This window comes from Dunckerocampus dactyliophorus, chromosome 1, assembly GCF_027744805.1.
Source record: "Dunckerocampus dactyliophorus isolate RoL2022-P2 chromosome 1, RoL_Ddac_1.1, whole genome shotgun sequence".
NCBI lineage: Eukaryota > Metazoa > Chordata > Actinopteri > Syngnathiformes > Syngnathidae > Dunckerocampus > Dunckerocampus dactyliophorus.
This window is the reverse complement of record NC_072819.1, coordinates 46,235,530-46,253,790: the sequence shown is the minus strand read 5'-3', so window position 1 is coordinate 46,253,790 and position 18,261 is coordinate 46,235,530. Positions and strand designations below refer to the sequence as shown.

General features: G+C 41.6%; 1 protein-coding gene across 4 annotated transcripts in view; it reads left to right on the top strand.

The window, feature by feature from the left end:
• The window catches only part of zranb3 (zinc finger, RAN-binding domain containing 3), a 101,159-nt gene that overhangs the window by 77,382 nt on the left and 5,516 nt on the right, over nt 1-18,261 (top strand). For all 4 annotated transcript variants that reach the window (XM_054790434.1, XM_054790424.1, XM_054790453.1 and 1 more), the window contains 3 exons: nt 13,205-13,345; nt 17,086-17,226; nt 18,038-18,230. In XM_054790434.1, coding sequence (XP_054646409.1) covers nt 13,205-13,345; nt 17,086-17,226; nt 18,038-18,230 — 475 coding nt within the window. The remainder of the gene's footprint in view (nt 1-13,204; nt 13,346-17,085; nt 17,227-18,037; nt 18,231-18,261) is intronic.

Below are 18,261 nucleotides of genomic sequence, written 5' to 3'. Positions count from 1 at the left end.
CAATCTCCGTTCCTCCACAGTCTTGTGGAAAAAAGTGTAGTAGTTTTTGTGTAATCCAGCTCACTAATTAACAAATGCAAACCTGCCAACATGTACACATTTTTTGTACACGGCACACCGTTTGACTCTTAAATACACTTTGACGCCTCTCTCAGGTACACATTGTGTTGCCAGTTTCAGTTTCCTTGTTCAGCCATCCGCCTTATGTCGGCGGCGTGATGCTGGAGCTGCTGCGTAGCGTGACGCTCCCCTCCATTAATGCTGTGCTTGTTCTGCTTGAAGAACATTAGTTCCGTCTATATACTACACATTCAGAGGGTGGACAGCCCAGCTCCGCCTTCCTCTGTGATTTAGGATCTACTGACTGTTATCTTGCATCACTTAGTTCCAACTGTAATATCACTCGCCTTCTCTCCTTAACTACCGTTGTCTGCTCGTGACAGGAAGCTAAAAAGCTAAGTCTATGTACACATAGGATAATTTCAAAAACGTACCACTCCCCCACTCCAGTGTTAAAAAAAAATTCCAAATGTGTGTGGGGAAAAAAAATTCAAATCTGTCCACATAAAATCACATTCACCGACTGTCACTGTGCGTATTGGCCGATTGGAAGCCTGAAAAATCAAACACAGCTGACTTGGTGATGCGTTATAACACCTCTGTCCATCAATATTGAGATATATTACATGTAGAATGATGTGTACATCATCTTTAAACTCAGCACTCACTTACACGGAGCCCAGGAACCTTTATGAATGTTTTTTTTTAGTTGCCTGTGCGTGTTATAAGGCGCACCGCGACATGAAATGTAACCAACACCCCCGAAGTCAATAACTTCATATTCTGTTGTCAAATAAGTAGGACTGTCAAAAAGAATGCGTTAACGGCGGCAACTTATTTCATTAACTATGTAACATTGTTAGCCACTCCTCGGAACAGCACTTCATCATTCTCACCACACTTCCGCGAGGTGCATTCACTGACACGCCAAACTCCAAACATCACGACATCATCAATTTGTGGTCTAAATAAACAAAAAGACAAAGAAAAACAATAAGTGGATATTCTCATCAGCATTTAAGTACTTTAGCCCACAAGTACTCAATAGGGTTGAGGTCAGGTGAGTAAGGAGGTCATGTCAAGATGCATACTTTTTCCTGTACCAGTGTGTGACAAAAGTGGCAGTAGGTTTGGGAGTTGGGTTTGAGTCTATCTTCAGCCGGAAAAGTCCCAACAAGCTCATCTTTTAATAATTCCAGCACGGTACCCCACCGCCACCTTGCTGCCGTTCAGTGGTGGTTGAGTTTCAGCCTTTCTTACCTTGGCCATGTCTCTGAGCACTGAACACCGTGTACCCTACTTGTGGACACTCCAGGTAGATTACAGTTCTGTAACATGACAGCACTGGAGGATAATGATGGGTTCCTGGGAGCTTCACGTGTGATTTTTCTCACATATCTGGCAGTTTATTTGCATGTTTTTCTCTCTACACGTTTCTTGTGACCCTTTTTGTGCACTTGTGGCAAAAAATGGAATGGTTCTGTGGTCCCGTCCTAATGTCTTTAGCAAATTTGGCCATTTCAAGAGTGCTGCATCCATATGAAAGATTTGTTTACAGTTCTTGACTTTTCAGAGTCTTGTTAAATCTTTTTTCTGGCCCATTTTGCCGGAGGAAAAGAATCTGCCTAATAATTGTGCACACCTAATAAAGGGTGTTGATCTCCTAAGGCCACACCCTCCCTCAGTACACACACGCACATCACCTGGTATGCTTAAACTCAATAGGCATTCAAGTTTATTCAGCTTAGGGTTTTAAAATATGCATGAAAATGAGAATATGGTCAAAGTACTGACTTACCTAATAATTGTGCACACACACTGTAAAAGTGTGATTAATCTGATTTAAAATGTAATCATTTGACAGCCCAAAAAAAGGATAAAAAAAAAAACCTCTGTTGTTATAAAAGCAGGGATGTTCAAAGTGCGGCCCAGGAGCTAATTGCGGTCCGTGGCTCGTTCTTTCTTGGATGGATGAGGTAAAAACCAAACGCCGCTTCCAAACTGTCTAAGAATGGTAACTGCAGGTAGTGTGCAGAGTGATGCTTTTGTCTCTTTGCCTCTAGCTTTTCGCTCTGTGTCATGGCTGTTTCCTGCTGTTACACTGAAGGTGGTGGAAGCATTGAAAAGCAAACATTTGTAAGTCACAATCCAGTAGGCGACGTGTGAGATTTTGCAGCAAAACAAGCTGATTTGTCAATACTAACTGCCCCCAGGCACCATGGAAGGCAGAAAATAAGTTGTGTGTGTGCATGCATGTGTGGGTGTTTGTGTGTGGGCGTATCAAAGGCAGTCAACTGAGGCAAGAGAGAGGATCTGATGACTGTTGTACGTGTGTGTGTGTGTGTGTATGTATATTTTTTTTTATGGACAAAACCACACTAATCACAGCTAGCATGGATGGAGCCTGCAAGAGTTCGCCAATTATGTGTGTGTTTGTGTGTCTGTTGGTGTGCGCGCGACTTTCTCAACTGGAGGAAACATGTCTGGGTACGTGAACCTAATCAAGGTGTAAGTAGGAGGCAATTGGCCTGGCTTGATGTGATAGCTGTTTGATTTATTCACTAATCACAACCAATCAGGCTCCAGCTCAGGAGCAACAGGGCGATCACAGCTCACCTTTGCACCACTGAGACGCTCTGCTTTCACCAGCTCCAAATACTGGATAATGCAGTTTGCTCAGGTCGCCAACACCGTTGGTACTTAAATCATTAGCCACTCATGGAGACTCACAGGGATTTTAAGAGGATTTTAATTGAGTTTGCATTCAGTTTGAGCACACCACATGCTGAAATGACTGGCAACTTTGTCCATAAGTGGTTCTTCACTCTACTGCTTACATTGTATTCACACACACTAGAACCGCTACACCAGGGGTGCCGTAAAAGGGGAGGGGGGGGGGGGAGTTGGGACAATTCTAAGGGCCCCTGACTGACAGAGGCCCCAATAAAAAAGTAAAATAATTTTGCTGTCAGGTTGTGATTCTTTTTTTATATATATAGTCAGAAAATGATTAAAACAATCTCTTGTATTTGGTAGTAACCGTTAAGTAGCCACATTGAAAAAAACATAAGCTTCCATATTGACTAACCATGTCCCATACACCCCCCGCTGCATGAAATGGCTTGGTCCACTACTACCATCACCGTGCTTCGTAGCTGCAGCTTGTTGCGGCAGAGCAGAGTGAAACTATGCTGTCAGTGCCTAATACAATAAAGTCTGGGAGTCAAAAAAGGAAAGCGAAAAAGGTGAGAGAAGGCAAACGAAAAGGGTGTCAGCATGCGACTTGGGTTTTATTTTTTGCAGCCTAGCCACTATGTGTATCAGAAACGAACCTGTTAGCTTAATGTCCATAATGAAATAAGCTATCGGAGTGTTAGCATGTTGAGTTAGCCTACATCTCGCTCTTTTTTTTTTAACCAATATTTAATCAGCACAGGTAAATGTTTAGTGTATATTATTAAATGAGTTGTCCCTGCGCCCTATACCAGATTTATCAACAGATGAGTCAGCAGCAGCACTTTCTCCCCATTGCTTTACCCTTCCCAGTGAAGAAGGTGAGCAACACTGTGTTCACTTACATGTCGGTATCATTGCAGTCGCTCATATTACCATTACAGAAAAGAAAAAATATTTTTGTGATAAATTATTTTTACACATAAAATGTGGGCAGATTTAAATGTTATAAGTACGTTTTTTATAAGTAAGTATTTCAATAAAAAGCAAGACATTTGCCAACCTTCAGAGATGGAGTTATGTAATTTTTTTGTATTTTTTTTTTCTGTAATGCTGAGCAACCTCGGTTGGAAACAAACAAACAAACTGTCCCAGGGTCGAACTGTTGCCAACACAAAACATAACATACGTTAAGGAAAACTGCACTTTTTGCGGGGAATTTTGCCCATCATTCACAGTCCTTATGTGGACCATGAACACATTTCTTTCCCTTTTCTGTGCGTTCTAACGAGAGAAAACGAGTTAGTATGAACCAGCTAACAATGCACGTCATGGGAGGTACCTATTTGGATGTTAAAGCCCTACCAAAAAAATCTCAGAAAAGGTTGGAAGGCTGGAACACAAAGCCATCCCAATCAGAATGGATATTGTAAGTATTGTCGCGTTTTCTATGCTGCTGTTGTCATCAGAAGTCGCGTTAGCTTCTATGGGCTATGTCAAATCAGTGCGTCTAGGGAAGAAGTTTTGGTAATGTTTTAAATCATCAAACTACGGCAAGATACTGTAAGTATTACACGTTATCATCAATGTACTTGTTAATGCATGATCACGGCATGCATATAAAATGTTGAGGTTTTTTTTTTTAGAGGACTTCATAGCCCTCACTGAGGTAGTTTATCCGCAATCTGAATAATAAAGATGAAAGTTGCTTCTCTGTGTGTAGTTTGAGACGTGACATTCACCATTACCGCGGGGGAGCAAGAGCGAATCAGGAGGGGAGCTTACTGTCTGCTGACTGATGTCATATGACATCTACACAGTGACGTTTATGCGAGCGACCCAAACGACCTCTGTGATCGACGTCATGGGCACCCCTGTGTTAGACAAATAGATTTTTAGATTTGTGTGGTATCTTTTAGCTTGATTGACGTATTCGGTTCATTTGGAGCTGTTAGTACATACAAATATATACTGTATAATCCTGCCCTGTCATTTCTCTTTCTGTTAATTAAATACGGTAAAAATGGGCATATTTCAGACACAGTTGCTAATGGTGATAATCATGATTAACTCATTTTAAAACTGTGATTAATCTGATTACATTTTTAATCATTTGACAGCCCTAGTTTATACATTACTGTGCTGAAGGGTAGTTTCTTCTGTCGTGGTGAAACCGCCACGTCTTCACTACTGGTCATCCGGTGCCAAATGCTTTAATTTCCAAAAAACAGCTTGAGTTTCCTGACAGCTGACCTCGGGTGGAGTGAAGCCGTGGCGGGCCATGCAAGAGAGCAGCATGGCGATTGATCAAAGGCGTATTCAGCAGGCACCGGCTGGTGAGTCAGCTCGTTAGCTTGCTTTTACGCACCTGAGCACTGTCTGAGGTTTCTCGGGTCCGCAGGTATGCCCCACGGAACTTTGCATTCGGAGGCTAACCTTAACATCCAATAAGACGGCTTTTGTGCAAAGGGACACACTTTTGTGCGACAGAATGTGTTGAACATTCCAAATTTTACAGCACGAGGAGTGGAAGCTGTTATAACGACATCGTGGGGACTGAAGCCCCATTTCCCCTCCCATTCGGTGTAATGCTGAGGCATCCCAAAGCACTGAAATTAGTAATGCAATGGGATGCTTCTGCAGTTGCTTGGCTGCACTATCCATGCACCTTGCAACATGAAAAGCTGTAAACCCACACGACTCCTCTGCCAGAAGCACAGCTGGACTTATTTAGCGTGTGCAGGTTTCCTGCGGTGAGCTGTGACTGTTTGAAGCAAAGGAAGCTCGTCTGTTTGATGGTGATTCACCTTCTCCCTCATCTACCTCCAGTTTTCCACAGAACCCTCTCCCCTTAGATGGGTCTCCTTCCCCTACCTTCTGCTTCTTATCAACCCTCATTTTTATTTATTTCATACCTTCTACGTGCATTCCTTCGTTCCCAATCTCATAGACCAGAAGTAGACTGCGTAAATACATTGAGATGTCATGTGAGAATCTACAGAGCCAAGTGGAAACGGTCTTTTGCTTTTAAACTTCCTCAGTGGCATTTAGTATTTAAGCCACACCAGTTATTAGTTTTATTTCTGAGGTGTCAGTGCAAGCAATAATGTTGATCAAACATGGCTGTCAAAACAAATGTTTGTTCAGCACATCAATTATTGATTCATGCCACAACGTCATCCCCTGTGAAATAACTACACCACCCAAAGGCTAATCTGCTTTTCTTTATTTTATACCAACCGGGGGGCCTTTTTACTGGTGTGGCCACCACAGAGCACTGACCACAATCACCATTCCAATATACATGTTTGGAACAGCACTTCAGATGCCGGCGGGCGCCAAAATGGTTGCTCTTTCTTTACTTTTGATTATATTTTTTCCCATAAATCCGGTGTGGTTCAACACCAGTTCGCCATTTTATGTAATTTGAGTTGGCGGTAATGTGCCCCTGGGGGCTGATTCGTAAAAATTGTGCGACCAGAGCATAACTCATATATAGAGTATGTACAGTGCCTGCCAACAGTTTCACATCACTGCAATCTACAACCACAATATTAAGCATATTGTTCGACGAGTACCTCTCTGACAGTGTTAGTAGTTTTGTAAGGGCAGCGTAACTCTTTTATTGTATCGACACTCAACAAAAATATAAATGCAACACTTGTTTTTCCTCCCGTTGTTCATGGTTAATCCACCTCACAGGTGTGGCAGATTATTGGACTGGTGTGCCTTAGGTTGGCCACAATAAAAGGCCACTCCAAGATGTGCATTTTATCTGTCTGCGAGGTGGGGTAATTTGCCTCAAATACCATATAAACATCCAATATCACAGCTTCACTCTATCAGTAATAAATAATAAATTGATCTGTTTCGTGGTTGACTATTATTAGCTAAAAAAAAAAAAGCATATTTAAGCAAATGTTATATAATTTTTGGCTGAAATGAAGCATGTTCAAGCATAAAGATGGCCAAATGAACTAATATCCAAAATCAGGTATAAGGCATTCAGAAGGTGCATTCAAAGATATGTTGTGATATGCAGTATTTTACGCTGGTCACCAGGTGTCAGTAATGAAGTTTAAAAAAAAAAAAAAAAAAAAAAGGAACAACAACAAATGACTCTTCCAGTCCAGATATGGACCAAGACTCATATCCCGATATATTTAGGTTGAATATCGATATACTATATTTATTCCCATATTTGCGTGTCAAGTTGGTTTTATTAAAATAAATACTTAACATGAGGATGTTTTTTGAAATTTTAAAGCTCCATGCAAGACGCATAAAAAAAAAATCTTCTAAAAAAATCCTCTAAAATAAAGTCGGTCATTCTCTTTTTAAATAAATAAATATAGACAAAGTCAAATATAATCCTTTTTTAGGTCAAACCTTTAACTATGTTCGAATCCTCAGCTAATAACAAAAGAGAAAAATATGAAGGAGTGCCTGGTTTAAGAGGAAATTTTAAAATGTCAGCAACTCAAAAATACTTTGAGCAGTTGTATTTTTTTTAGGCAAACATTTTCAGAAGACACAAGCGTGTCCTCATTTTGTGCCAGGAACACCAACCTGTCAAGTGCATCAGGCTGAGCAGCTGTATGTCTGACTTCCTTGTACATTTGTGGTAGAGCTTGTCGTGCTAAATATTTGCAAGTGCGAAGCTCGCTGGACATCGCGAGTCCATCGTTTTCAGCGGGTTTTTAAAGCCGTTTTTGTCACTGTTGCAATGGGGACCATATCTTAGCAATGTGATAGGACACCTCTTTATAATAGCACACCGCTTTGCTTTTCATGAGGAGCGCGGCAGACAGCGCACAGCTTGACATATTCCTCGTATTGGAGTTTGTGCCAAGTTTTAAGGTGGTGAAAAAGATTTTTTATGCTGTGAATTCGAAGTACCTTCACATTGCTGAGCTTGCTGACTAATTCTTCCACCGAAGACTGGCGCTGCCGGGCTTCTGCTCCGGCCCTCCTCCCTCCCCCTGCATGCAGGGATGAGGGAGCTACAGCTAAAATCCAGTCTATATTGATAGAAATGATATGATTGGTTTTGATATCGTGCTTAAAGTAAATATTGATATTTAAAAAATATCGCTATATCACCCAGCCCTAAATACTAATATGTGTGAGTCTATATTAGGTTGTGTTTATGTCTTACATGTCTTATTTTCTCTTAAGTCTAAAGGTGACTATAGGGGTGTTATAAAGCCACCCGAGTTGACTTTTTACCTCTGCCAGCCACGCCACCTCCTCTCCCTCGTCATGCACTGATCTACCCAGACAGCGCCCCCTGCAGGCCACATTACACGGACCATAAATGTCTGGAATTAGTAAAAATCATTGCTCGGGACACTTATTTTATAAGTATAGTTTAAAATAATCATATTGAGACTGTGTCTGTCCCCCGGCCCCGTAAAGTGATACCTTTTATTAAATCTACACAAAGATTTAACACAAACCTACCAAAGACCAGGAATTATAAACATCAGATCGCTTTCAAACAAAGCCTCTTTTGTTTAACGGAGACCTGCTTAAACTCGTAAAACAACATTAGCCTAAATCAGTGGTTCTCGGTTGTTTTTTTGTCATCTCTTTTGTCCCCTTCCCCCATGGGTGTCCGCCCCACTATTTGAGAAGCACTGGCCTAAATGAAACCACTCCTCCCACTCACATTAACTTGCACATCCCCAGAGAATCTGGTAGGGGAGGAGGAGTCGCAGCCATCTTTCACTCAACTTTACCTGTATACCCTAAACCCAAACTTCATTATCAAACATTTGAACGCATCGTTCTCAGTATTTCACACGCAGCCCAGAAGGAACATAAGCACCTACTACTTGTTATTGTGTACCGGCCAAATTTTTTTTACTGATTTCCCGGAGTTCCTATCAAACCTAGTCATTAGTATAGATAAAATAATCTTAGTGGGTGACCTTAACATTCATATGGACGTGGACAATGACAGCCTAGCCTCCTCATTCTCTTCAATATGGGATGCAACTAGGTTCTCCCAGGTAGTGGATGAAGCTACACTCACATAATCACACACTTGATCTCGTCCTGACACGTGGCGTTGATGTTAAACACTTAACAATATTTCCACAAAATCCTGTTGTGTCTGACCGTTTTGTAATCACATTTGAATTCCAAATAGCTCACGACACAGCAGTAGACAAAACCCTACTTACCAGATGCCTGTCAGATAACGGTGCTAATAAATCCAAAGATGCTATCGCACCCCTCATCAACTCGCTGCCCTTCATTAACCTAATAAACAATACTGATATCACTCAAACACAGATTGATGAGCTCGTAGACAGCACGACCTCCCTCCTACGAGAAACTCTCAACTTTGCCGCCCCGGTAAAACTAAAAAAGAGGAACCCAAAGAAATCTGCCCTATGGTACAATTCCCATACACGTGAGCTGAAACATAAAACAGAAAAATGAGAGAGAAAATGGCGTTCCACCCACTCACAAGAAAATCGCTCAGCCTGGAAAGAGAACCTTAAAAATGATAGAAATGCCAGAACAGTTTACTGCTCATCTTTAATTGAAGAAAACAAAAATGACCACAAATGCTTCTTCAGCACCGTGTCTTAACAAGGTGTCATAGCACCCTGAACCCATCCATCCCTACCACTCTTAGCAGTGATGATTTCATGTCGCTTGTTGACAATAAAATTGCCACTATTAACTCATTCAATCATTTTTCAAAGGACAACCCCTTCAGTGCCGGCCATTTTAGAAGATTTTGACTGATTTTTCAAGGCACACAGAATACATATGGCTATATAAACATGGAACCTACCAAAAGAAAGATTAGACTCCTGTCTTTCATCAGGAAAAGAAAGTTTTTCTACCTTTTTCCATTCTTTGGTAATCAACAGTAGAAGATAGGTAAGTTTCAGGAAAATATCAGTTCCCAAATAGAAAAGGGAGAAAAACAGCTTTTTGTGAAAAGATACATTTCAAGCATAGTTTTGACTTTGACACAAAATTTGTGCTTTTGTGACAGATCAAATATCTCTAAAAAGCTACACCACAACATAAACAATACAAAAAAGGTTGTTTTACATAGAAATATTTTTTTTACAAATATAACACCATGAACTATTTACAGTTTTCACATTTGGAACTTAATTGTATGTGCACGCGTGAGCTCGCGTGTGCATGCGTTAAAATTTCCCAACAATACGTAACCTTCTGCACGCTACAGTTTTCCATGCTCTTCCACTTCCTCCTTGCTGTCGAGTGTGTTTTTACAGGGCAAAAAATCCATGCCGAGCGGTTTTTCAAATGCACTTTTTATGGCTTAAAACTGCTCTAAAAGCTTTTAGTTTGTAGTTGTATCATCACCTCTTTTCTTGGGCATTCGGGTTTTTAAAAACATAGAAATATGTCTTTGGTATTGAATGATTTTGAACAGCAAATAAACCACCTCCCCACATCAGCTAATGTTACACATCCCTCCAACATGGTGACCATACAGGACGTGGCGATGACTGACACACACTTCAACAGTTTTTGCTCCATAAACTCTTCTGAACTAGCCTCTACAATTTCCTCCTCAAAATCCTCAACTTGCGAGTTAGATCCCATCCCTACTCACTTGCTCAAGGATACTACTCCACTGGTTAACGCAACTGTTCTCAAGATCATCAATATGTTGCTATTGACAGGCTACGTACCACAATCATTCAAAGTGGCTGTAATCAAACCCCTTCTAAAAAACACAAAACAAAAAACCTTGACCCACATGTCTTAGCTAACTACAGACCAAAATCCCACCTTCCATTTTTCTCCAAGATCCTAGAGAAAGCAGTTGCCAAACAGTTTACACAATTTCCTTCAAAGCAATCTTATACTTGAGGTCATGATTTAGGATGCATAACAGTACAGAAATAACACTTAAAATTACGAACAACCTCCTCTCCGCCTCAGGCAAAGTCTTCGTTTCAGTATTCGTTTTTTTTTAGACCTCAGAGCAGCATTCGACACAATTGATCACCATATTCTAATACAGGGAATAGAAGATGCCCTTGGCATTACAGAACTGCATTAAAATGGTTTCAGTCCTATTTGTCAGATCGCCTGCAGTTTGTATCCATTAATAATAAAGAATCCAGACACGTGAAGGTCAGTCATGGCATCCCACAGGGTTCCTAGCTAGGACCTGTATTGTTCAGCCTTTACATGTTCCCCTTAGGCAATATCATTAGAAAACACTCCATTAACTTCCACTGCTATGCAGATGACACAAAACTTTACTTATCAATGAAACGTAATGAAATTAATTAGCTATCCAAACTCCAGGGGTGTCTTAAAGACATCAAGAGCTGGATGACCTCAAACTTTTTACTATTGAACTCGGAGAAAACTGAAATAATAGTCCTTGGTTCTCAGCACCTCAAAGACTTGATAGATAATGATGTTCCTGCCCTAAATGGTCTTGCACTCACGCCTACAGTTCGGTTGGAAACCTTTGTGTCATCTTTGATCAGGACATTTCCTTTAGTTTACAAATATGACAAGTGTCAAGAACAGCAATTTTTCATTTGCGGAACATCCAAAAAATCTGAAAATTCCTACCACTGCCAGACGCAGAAAAACTTGTTCATGCTTTTATGATCTCCAAGTTGGATTATACTTATTTTGTAGTGTGGGACGTTAGAAAAGGCTTGATCCAGGGATATTACTCAAACGGAGAACAATAGTACGCAACAGTAGGCTGCTGGATAGATGTTGTTTGTTTTTGTTTTTTGCTGATATCGGCCCGATATCTGATATCAATATTGGATCGGGACATCCCTACTTACTAACCTATATGAGAGGCCTTTTGCGTACATTGAAACCGTTTTACATCTTTGAGTTCAGCTCACGAAAAATGGGAGCAAAGCAAAAGTGTTGCGTTTATGATGAGTATAATTAGATTTTGCAAGGTATGTAATCATTGTGAGCTATGACGGAACTTGATGGAACTTGATTGTTTTCGTTAACATCTTTTAAACTACGTAGTGTATTTGTAAACATAAACAACTGAAATATGCAGAGCATAGTCTATTTGTAAGAGAATAATTATGTAAATGATGTGCGATGCTTTTTTTTCTCTCATTTTAACAGCCAACTATGAACAGTGTAGTTTTAGCAGCTTCATTTGGACTTTAATGGAGGAACTTGAGAGTGGCGTCACTGTACCTGTGCAGGTAGGTTTTAAGAAATGTCAAACGATTGCTTCAGTTGTGCCGTTGCAGGATTAAGCAGCATAGAAAATGAATGAATGAGTTGTGCCATTGCTCATTTTAAAAGACAGACGATGGCAGGTTTTCTTTTACTAGATGAGGCATGTCAGTGTTTTTATTTTGTTTTCTTTTTTAATTCACTCTGCCAACCCCCCTCTGCTGTATTTCTTGTCAACTATGACACGGCCGGGTCATTTTAATTCCTGTCCAGATTGACATGTGGCGTTGGGTGCAGTTTTCAACTTGCACACCTTTGCACTGGGATAACAAATTTGGCTGTGGAAAGCAGTGGCTAGTGAGATGGAGTAGATTAGATGATTGACGGTCCCTGTGGGGAAAATGAGATTGCTGCACCGGCGAAATGGCCAGAATTCAACAGGGGGAGAGCAGAAGTAGAGTAGACACAAATGGCGCAATGAAAATAACCATTTAGAGGAAGAATGTGTGTTGTTATCCACAGTATGTTTTTTTTAATGGCATGATATGTATGCTTCCCATACCTGCATTGAACTGCAGTGTGTCCAGGTCCCCCCTTTGTGCACCTTACCACTGCAGCCAGTCCCCCAACCCCCAAAATCAACTCCAACAAAATCAGGAAAAGCCACAAAAACAAAAGCACTGAGTAGCAAGGCAACAGGCAAAAGATGCAAAGACGCGATAGGACATGGAATGGCACAGGCACTAGAAGACAGTCCAGCATCCAAGTGCAGTGAAGACTGAGCATATAAAGGCCTGATTGGAGATGCCATGCAGGTATGCAGGACATGCAGCCCTTGGATAAAAGAGTGGCGGCATAGTGCACAAACAAGCTCATGACACTCGTATACGTACTGTTTTTGATTTACTTGTTTTACTTATGGATCCACTTATTCTAACTTATTCATATTTATTATGTAGAATTTATCCTTATTTATTAGCTTTATTAAATTTTAATCTCATTTTATTCTTATTTTTTTGTTTTTTTTTAATTCATCCTTTTCCTTAACATTGTCATTATTTTAACTCTTATTTGCTTCTTGATGTTTGCAACAACCTCTTTTCACACAGAAAGTGAACAAACTATAACAAACTGTACTATTGTGCCAACCAAATCAAAACAAACAAACCGTACATGAAGAATACCACATTTCCCATCACTACCCCGAGTATTTTGTGTCTCTCGTTGCTCTTCATAAACAACACTGCTTATGTAAAGTACTCTCTCAGCCCCAATGGTTCCATTTTCGCAGGTACCTCAGCCGTGACGAGGTGGCCCAAACCTCGTTGAGCAAGGCCCAGCAAGAGGGAGGCAGCGTGCGGCTGGTTGCCAAGGAGAACTTCTTCACCAAAAGGAAGTCGGCCTCGTCTCTAAATTCCCCCACCTCAGACAGGTAGGTTGAGAGAAGGGGGCCAATGAATGACCATGAAGGTGAAGGGTGTTGTTTTGATTGACACCAGTCACTCGGTCAACTACTCCTAGTTCCTCTATTTTGGGTGCCAGCTAATCTTGCACCTGTAACCACAAGGACTTAGTTACTGTCGCCGCCATTTTCACTTCAATGACATCTCTATACGTTAGATCAATAACCCAGCTGATTTTGAATTATGCATCATCCGAGAGGCAAAACAAACTGATACATTTGTTTTTCACAAGCGGCCCCAATTTTCCAATCTCTCAGGGAGTATTGTTCAATGTCAAAGCAAGAAACCGCAGAGATGAGGCTTCATCATCTGCCCATTAAGGTGATTTGTCTCATCATGCCCCTTCCTTTTTGCGAATCAATGTATTTCCCTTCCCTTAGCTGTCTCCATGGAGACCTGCATCCGCCTTCTGTGCGAGGCACAAAAGCCCGCTGTGTGTGTTGGTTGAGCAAATACAGACCATAATACAATCTATTGGCAAAAATTCAACAGCCGAGCCCAGAAGCGAGCAACCGTGGGTACAGGAGCAAACACACACTACACACACACACACACACACACACACACACACACACACAAAACACATCAGTGTTTGTGCAAGATGTTTCTCTGTTAAATTGCCACTCAGTACTTGTGCTTTTACTGATAGTGGAACTCTAATACTAAACCGCTCTAGATTGTGCCATGGCTGCAAGGCATGAAAGTGTAAGGGGGCCACGTGTTTGTGATGGTGCCTTTTGCTGAAAGAAATACTTTGATACATTTAAAAATTGAGAATATCCATCCGTCTTTTTCCACTTATCCGAGGTTAGGTTGTGAGGACAGCCTAAGCAGGGAAGCCCAGACTTCCCTCTGTCTGGCTACTTCATCCAGCTCCGCTGCGTCTACCAAGGCGTTCCGAGGCAAGTTGAGAGACATCGTCTCTTCAAAGTGTCCCGGGTCTTTCCCGAGGCCTCCTTCTGGTCACACGCGCCCCGAGTACCTCCCCAGCGAGGCGTCGTGGAAGTATCATGACCAGATGCTCGAACCACCTCATCTGGTTCCTCTCAATGCTGAGGAGCAGTGGTTCTACGTCGAGTTTCTCCCGGGTGGCAGTGCTTCTCAACCTGTCCCGAAGGGAGAGCCTGAGCCACCCTATGGAGGAAACAAATTTCATCCGCTTATACCCGCGATCTTGTCCTTTCGGTCACTACACAAAGCTAATGACCATAGGTGAGGGTCGTAACGTAGATCGACCAGTAAATTTAGAGCTTTGCCTTTCAGCTCAGCTTTCTCTTCACCGCACTGGGGCGATGCAGAGTTCGCATCATTGCAGACGCCACCAGTAGATCTCGCGTTCCAGCCTTCCTTTACTTGTGAACAAGACCCCGTGGTACTTAAACTCCTCTATTTGGGTCACAATGTCATCTCCGACCTGTAGATGGCATCCTTTTCCGGGCCCGGACCCTGACCAACAGAGCCAAGAAGGCAGAGCTTAGACACAATCTTCCGTCGCCTTGCAGCACCTCACCTTCCTTGCAAAACACACAAGGGTGTCCAAAGTGTGCCGCAGGGACGATCTTTGGAACATGGCTTATTGCAGAAATGAAATAAACACAAACCCACCAAAAGTGGAACAATAGAGCAAAAGGGCATAATGTAACTAGAAAAAGCTAAATTGCTGATAATAATAACAAAAAAAACACAAAGGTTTCCCTTTAAAGATATGTATAATGTTGTTTTTTTATTATTATAAAACACTTTTTAAAAATTATAAATACCAAAGGACTGCTGTACAGCCCTGATGTAAATAGACAAAGACAAGTAGATAAGAGAAAAACAGTGAGCTTTATTATTATTATTATTACCATTATTATTATTATCATAACACTGGTTTATTTGGTCTCAAAAAATGTCTTCCAGCGTCAGTTTGTGGGACAAAAAACATCAGCAAACCCCACCCAGGACAGCAGGCAGGGGCTCCAATTACCCGAGAGAGCCACCGGCCCCAAGGGGCACGGGCAAACCCAAAACAGTTTCAACCAAAGTTTTAAACCGTGAAGGTATGGGACAGAAAGCTGCAGGGCTTCATCCGCTTGCTGGCATTGTTTGGTGGTAAACGAGCCGACTTTGGTAGTTTGCTGCAGACATCGCATTACTTGTGTCTAAAGCCACCATGCTCACTTGCACTGTGCATAAACAAGGCTAAAGGGTAATGTATTTTAAAATCATTACTCAAGTTTTGTTCCAGTATTCTGACCACTCTCATTTTGTGCACATGAGTTTGGGCTTATTCTTGACTCTCTTTCATCCACAGACATTGCTGGCATCATAATGGTCCCTTGGTACCACTTTTTGGTATCTACTCAGTGTTCCCTTTTTAGAGAGTTTCTTCTCCATATCAGTGCACAAATATCTCTCTGTAGTGTCTCTCCTCTGCCTTGGTCTGTATGAAATTGAAAACACAAAACCACGGGAAAAGATTCGAGTCCATCTGTCCCCCTCCAATGTGGCTCCTGCACCCTGCTGGGATAACGTGGCAAACACCCAAATTTTCTGTCCTAAAAAAAAACACTCGCATTCACATGCTCGGAATTTGCCTAGAAAATAATAACATGCATGCGTGGTGTGCAAGAAGTGTCGATTAAATAGGGTTCATGAACAACTTGGAATTAATATTATTTTCATTAACATTGAGGAGGACAATGATAGCACAACACACACATCATCTAATATTTGACATGAACAATTACAACCAAAATAATTGCTGTATGGAGTGATATTATAGTGTCAGAGACATTTATGTTGCCACCTCTGTCATACACGTGTAAAGAGAAGTTAACCACTGCAAAATAAAAACACTTTGAAGTCAAATACAGTCAAATTACAGTAAGAGACATAGATAGTGGGAGAAAATAAGAGGGTTTTCAAAGCTATATTGTCATGCAGGTGCTGCTGGAATTAATAAAGTGTGCGTTGGCAGGAAGCATAAAGAACAATATGAGTAATTGTATATTCAACATGACAAATGCTTATGAAAATGAGCATGTGTATGTTATTGATATTTAAACATCGCGTTGCTCATATTGTACTAAGCAGCCAGACCCATCCCTATGTAAGTAGCATTTCTGGTTCTACAGTTGTGATGACACTTTTGCAAGAAACACAAAAAGCCCCCCCCAAAAAAGTGAAACAGTAAATTCCTTAAGGCTCTGTCCCATACTGCCGTTTAATGATTCCGCGTCTGAGTAGTCACGTCAGACGGTGTCATACGGCGGCAAATTCAAATGACCACAGACTGTAGCTAGAACAGTAATGAGTAATGTCCAAATATGTCAGAGAAACATCTGATTTATATGACTAATGTTGCATATGGTAAACTCCGGAGCTGGAGGAGGACGAAACCGAGTTTGAAACGGCTAGCGACGTCAACGTCAAATACATCTGTAAACCAACGGAAAAATGAATAAAAATGTCCAAAAAACGTACACCGTTGTTTTTCAGACGGAATTCTTAAGCGGCACAGTGGGACAGAGCCTTTAGATGCTCACTGAGGTGAACTTGTTGATGCCTTGTGTGAACTACTCAACTAAAGTCTGCGTGACTTTTGAGGGATATTTTTGCAGTTCCAGTTTACCATTCACTTTGGAGGTTCCACTGTAACGAAAGAAGCACCAGTGTTTGCGGTTGTTTGTGGCCTAGCACTCAAACACTGTGTGTATCTTTGCAGCTCAGGGAAGCAAGTTAGTGAGCAGCCAACATCAGGATTCCTGCAGGCGGTGAACAGCCACGGTGTCCCGCTGTGTCTATCCTGTCAGAAGGCCTGTTCAACCACCGGTGGGGCCTGGGATACTCGATTTTGCAGCCACAGGTACGACTCGCAGCGGCTGTTCCTCATAAATGTTACAGTGATGTGGAAACAGTGTTTGCCCCCTTCCTGATTTCTCCTTTTTTTTGCATGTTTGTCACACTTAAATGTTTGAGATCATCAAATTTAAATATTAGTCAACACAAGTGAACACACTTTTAAGGGAGAAAAAAATCCAAACCTACATGGCCCTGTGTGGGGAAAAGTGATTGCCCCTGCTCTTGGTGGTGGTAGTGTGATGGTCTGGGGCTATGTTGCTGCTTCAGGACCTGGAAGACTTGCTGTGATAAATGGAACCATGAAATCTGCTGTCTACCAAAAAATCCTGAAGGAGAATGTCAAGCCATCTGTTTGTGACCTCAAGCTGAAACCAACTTGGGTTCTGCAGCAGGACAATGATCCAAAACACACCAGCAAGTCCACCTCTGAATGGCTGAAGAAAAACAAAATGAAGACTTTGGAGTGGCCTAGTCAAAGTCCTGGTTTGAATCCTCTTGAGATGCTTTAGCATGATTTAAAAAGGCGCTTCATGCTGGAAAACCCTCCAATGTGGCTGAATTACAACAATTCTGCAAAGATGAGTGGGCCAAAACACTCATTGTAAATTATCGCAAAACGTTTCATTCAAAAACTGCATTTTGTGTTCAGTTGTGTTGTCATTTAAATTTGTTTATGATCTGAAACATTGAGTGTGACAAACATGCAAAAAATAAGAAATCATAAAGAAATCAGGGGCAAACACTTTTTCACACCACTGTATGTCAAGTCCATGTGTGATGCAGTGCAGTCGAATCCATCTTCTTTGTCCCCTTAGGTGCCAGGAAGACTTCCAGTTGCGCTCCAGTCAGACATACATGCGCTCCCGCGTGCTGGAGGCGGAGGAGGGCATCTGCCAGCACTGTGGCCTCCACGCCCATGACTTGTTTGTGAAGGTCCGCGATGCGCCACCGTCCCAGCGCAAAGAGATGCTGGAGAACACATGGCTCGCCCAGCTGTCACTCAAACAGGTTGGACATGCATGTGATATAAAGATTCATC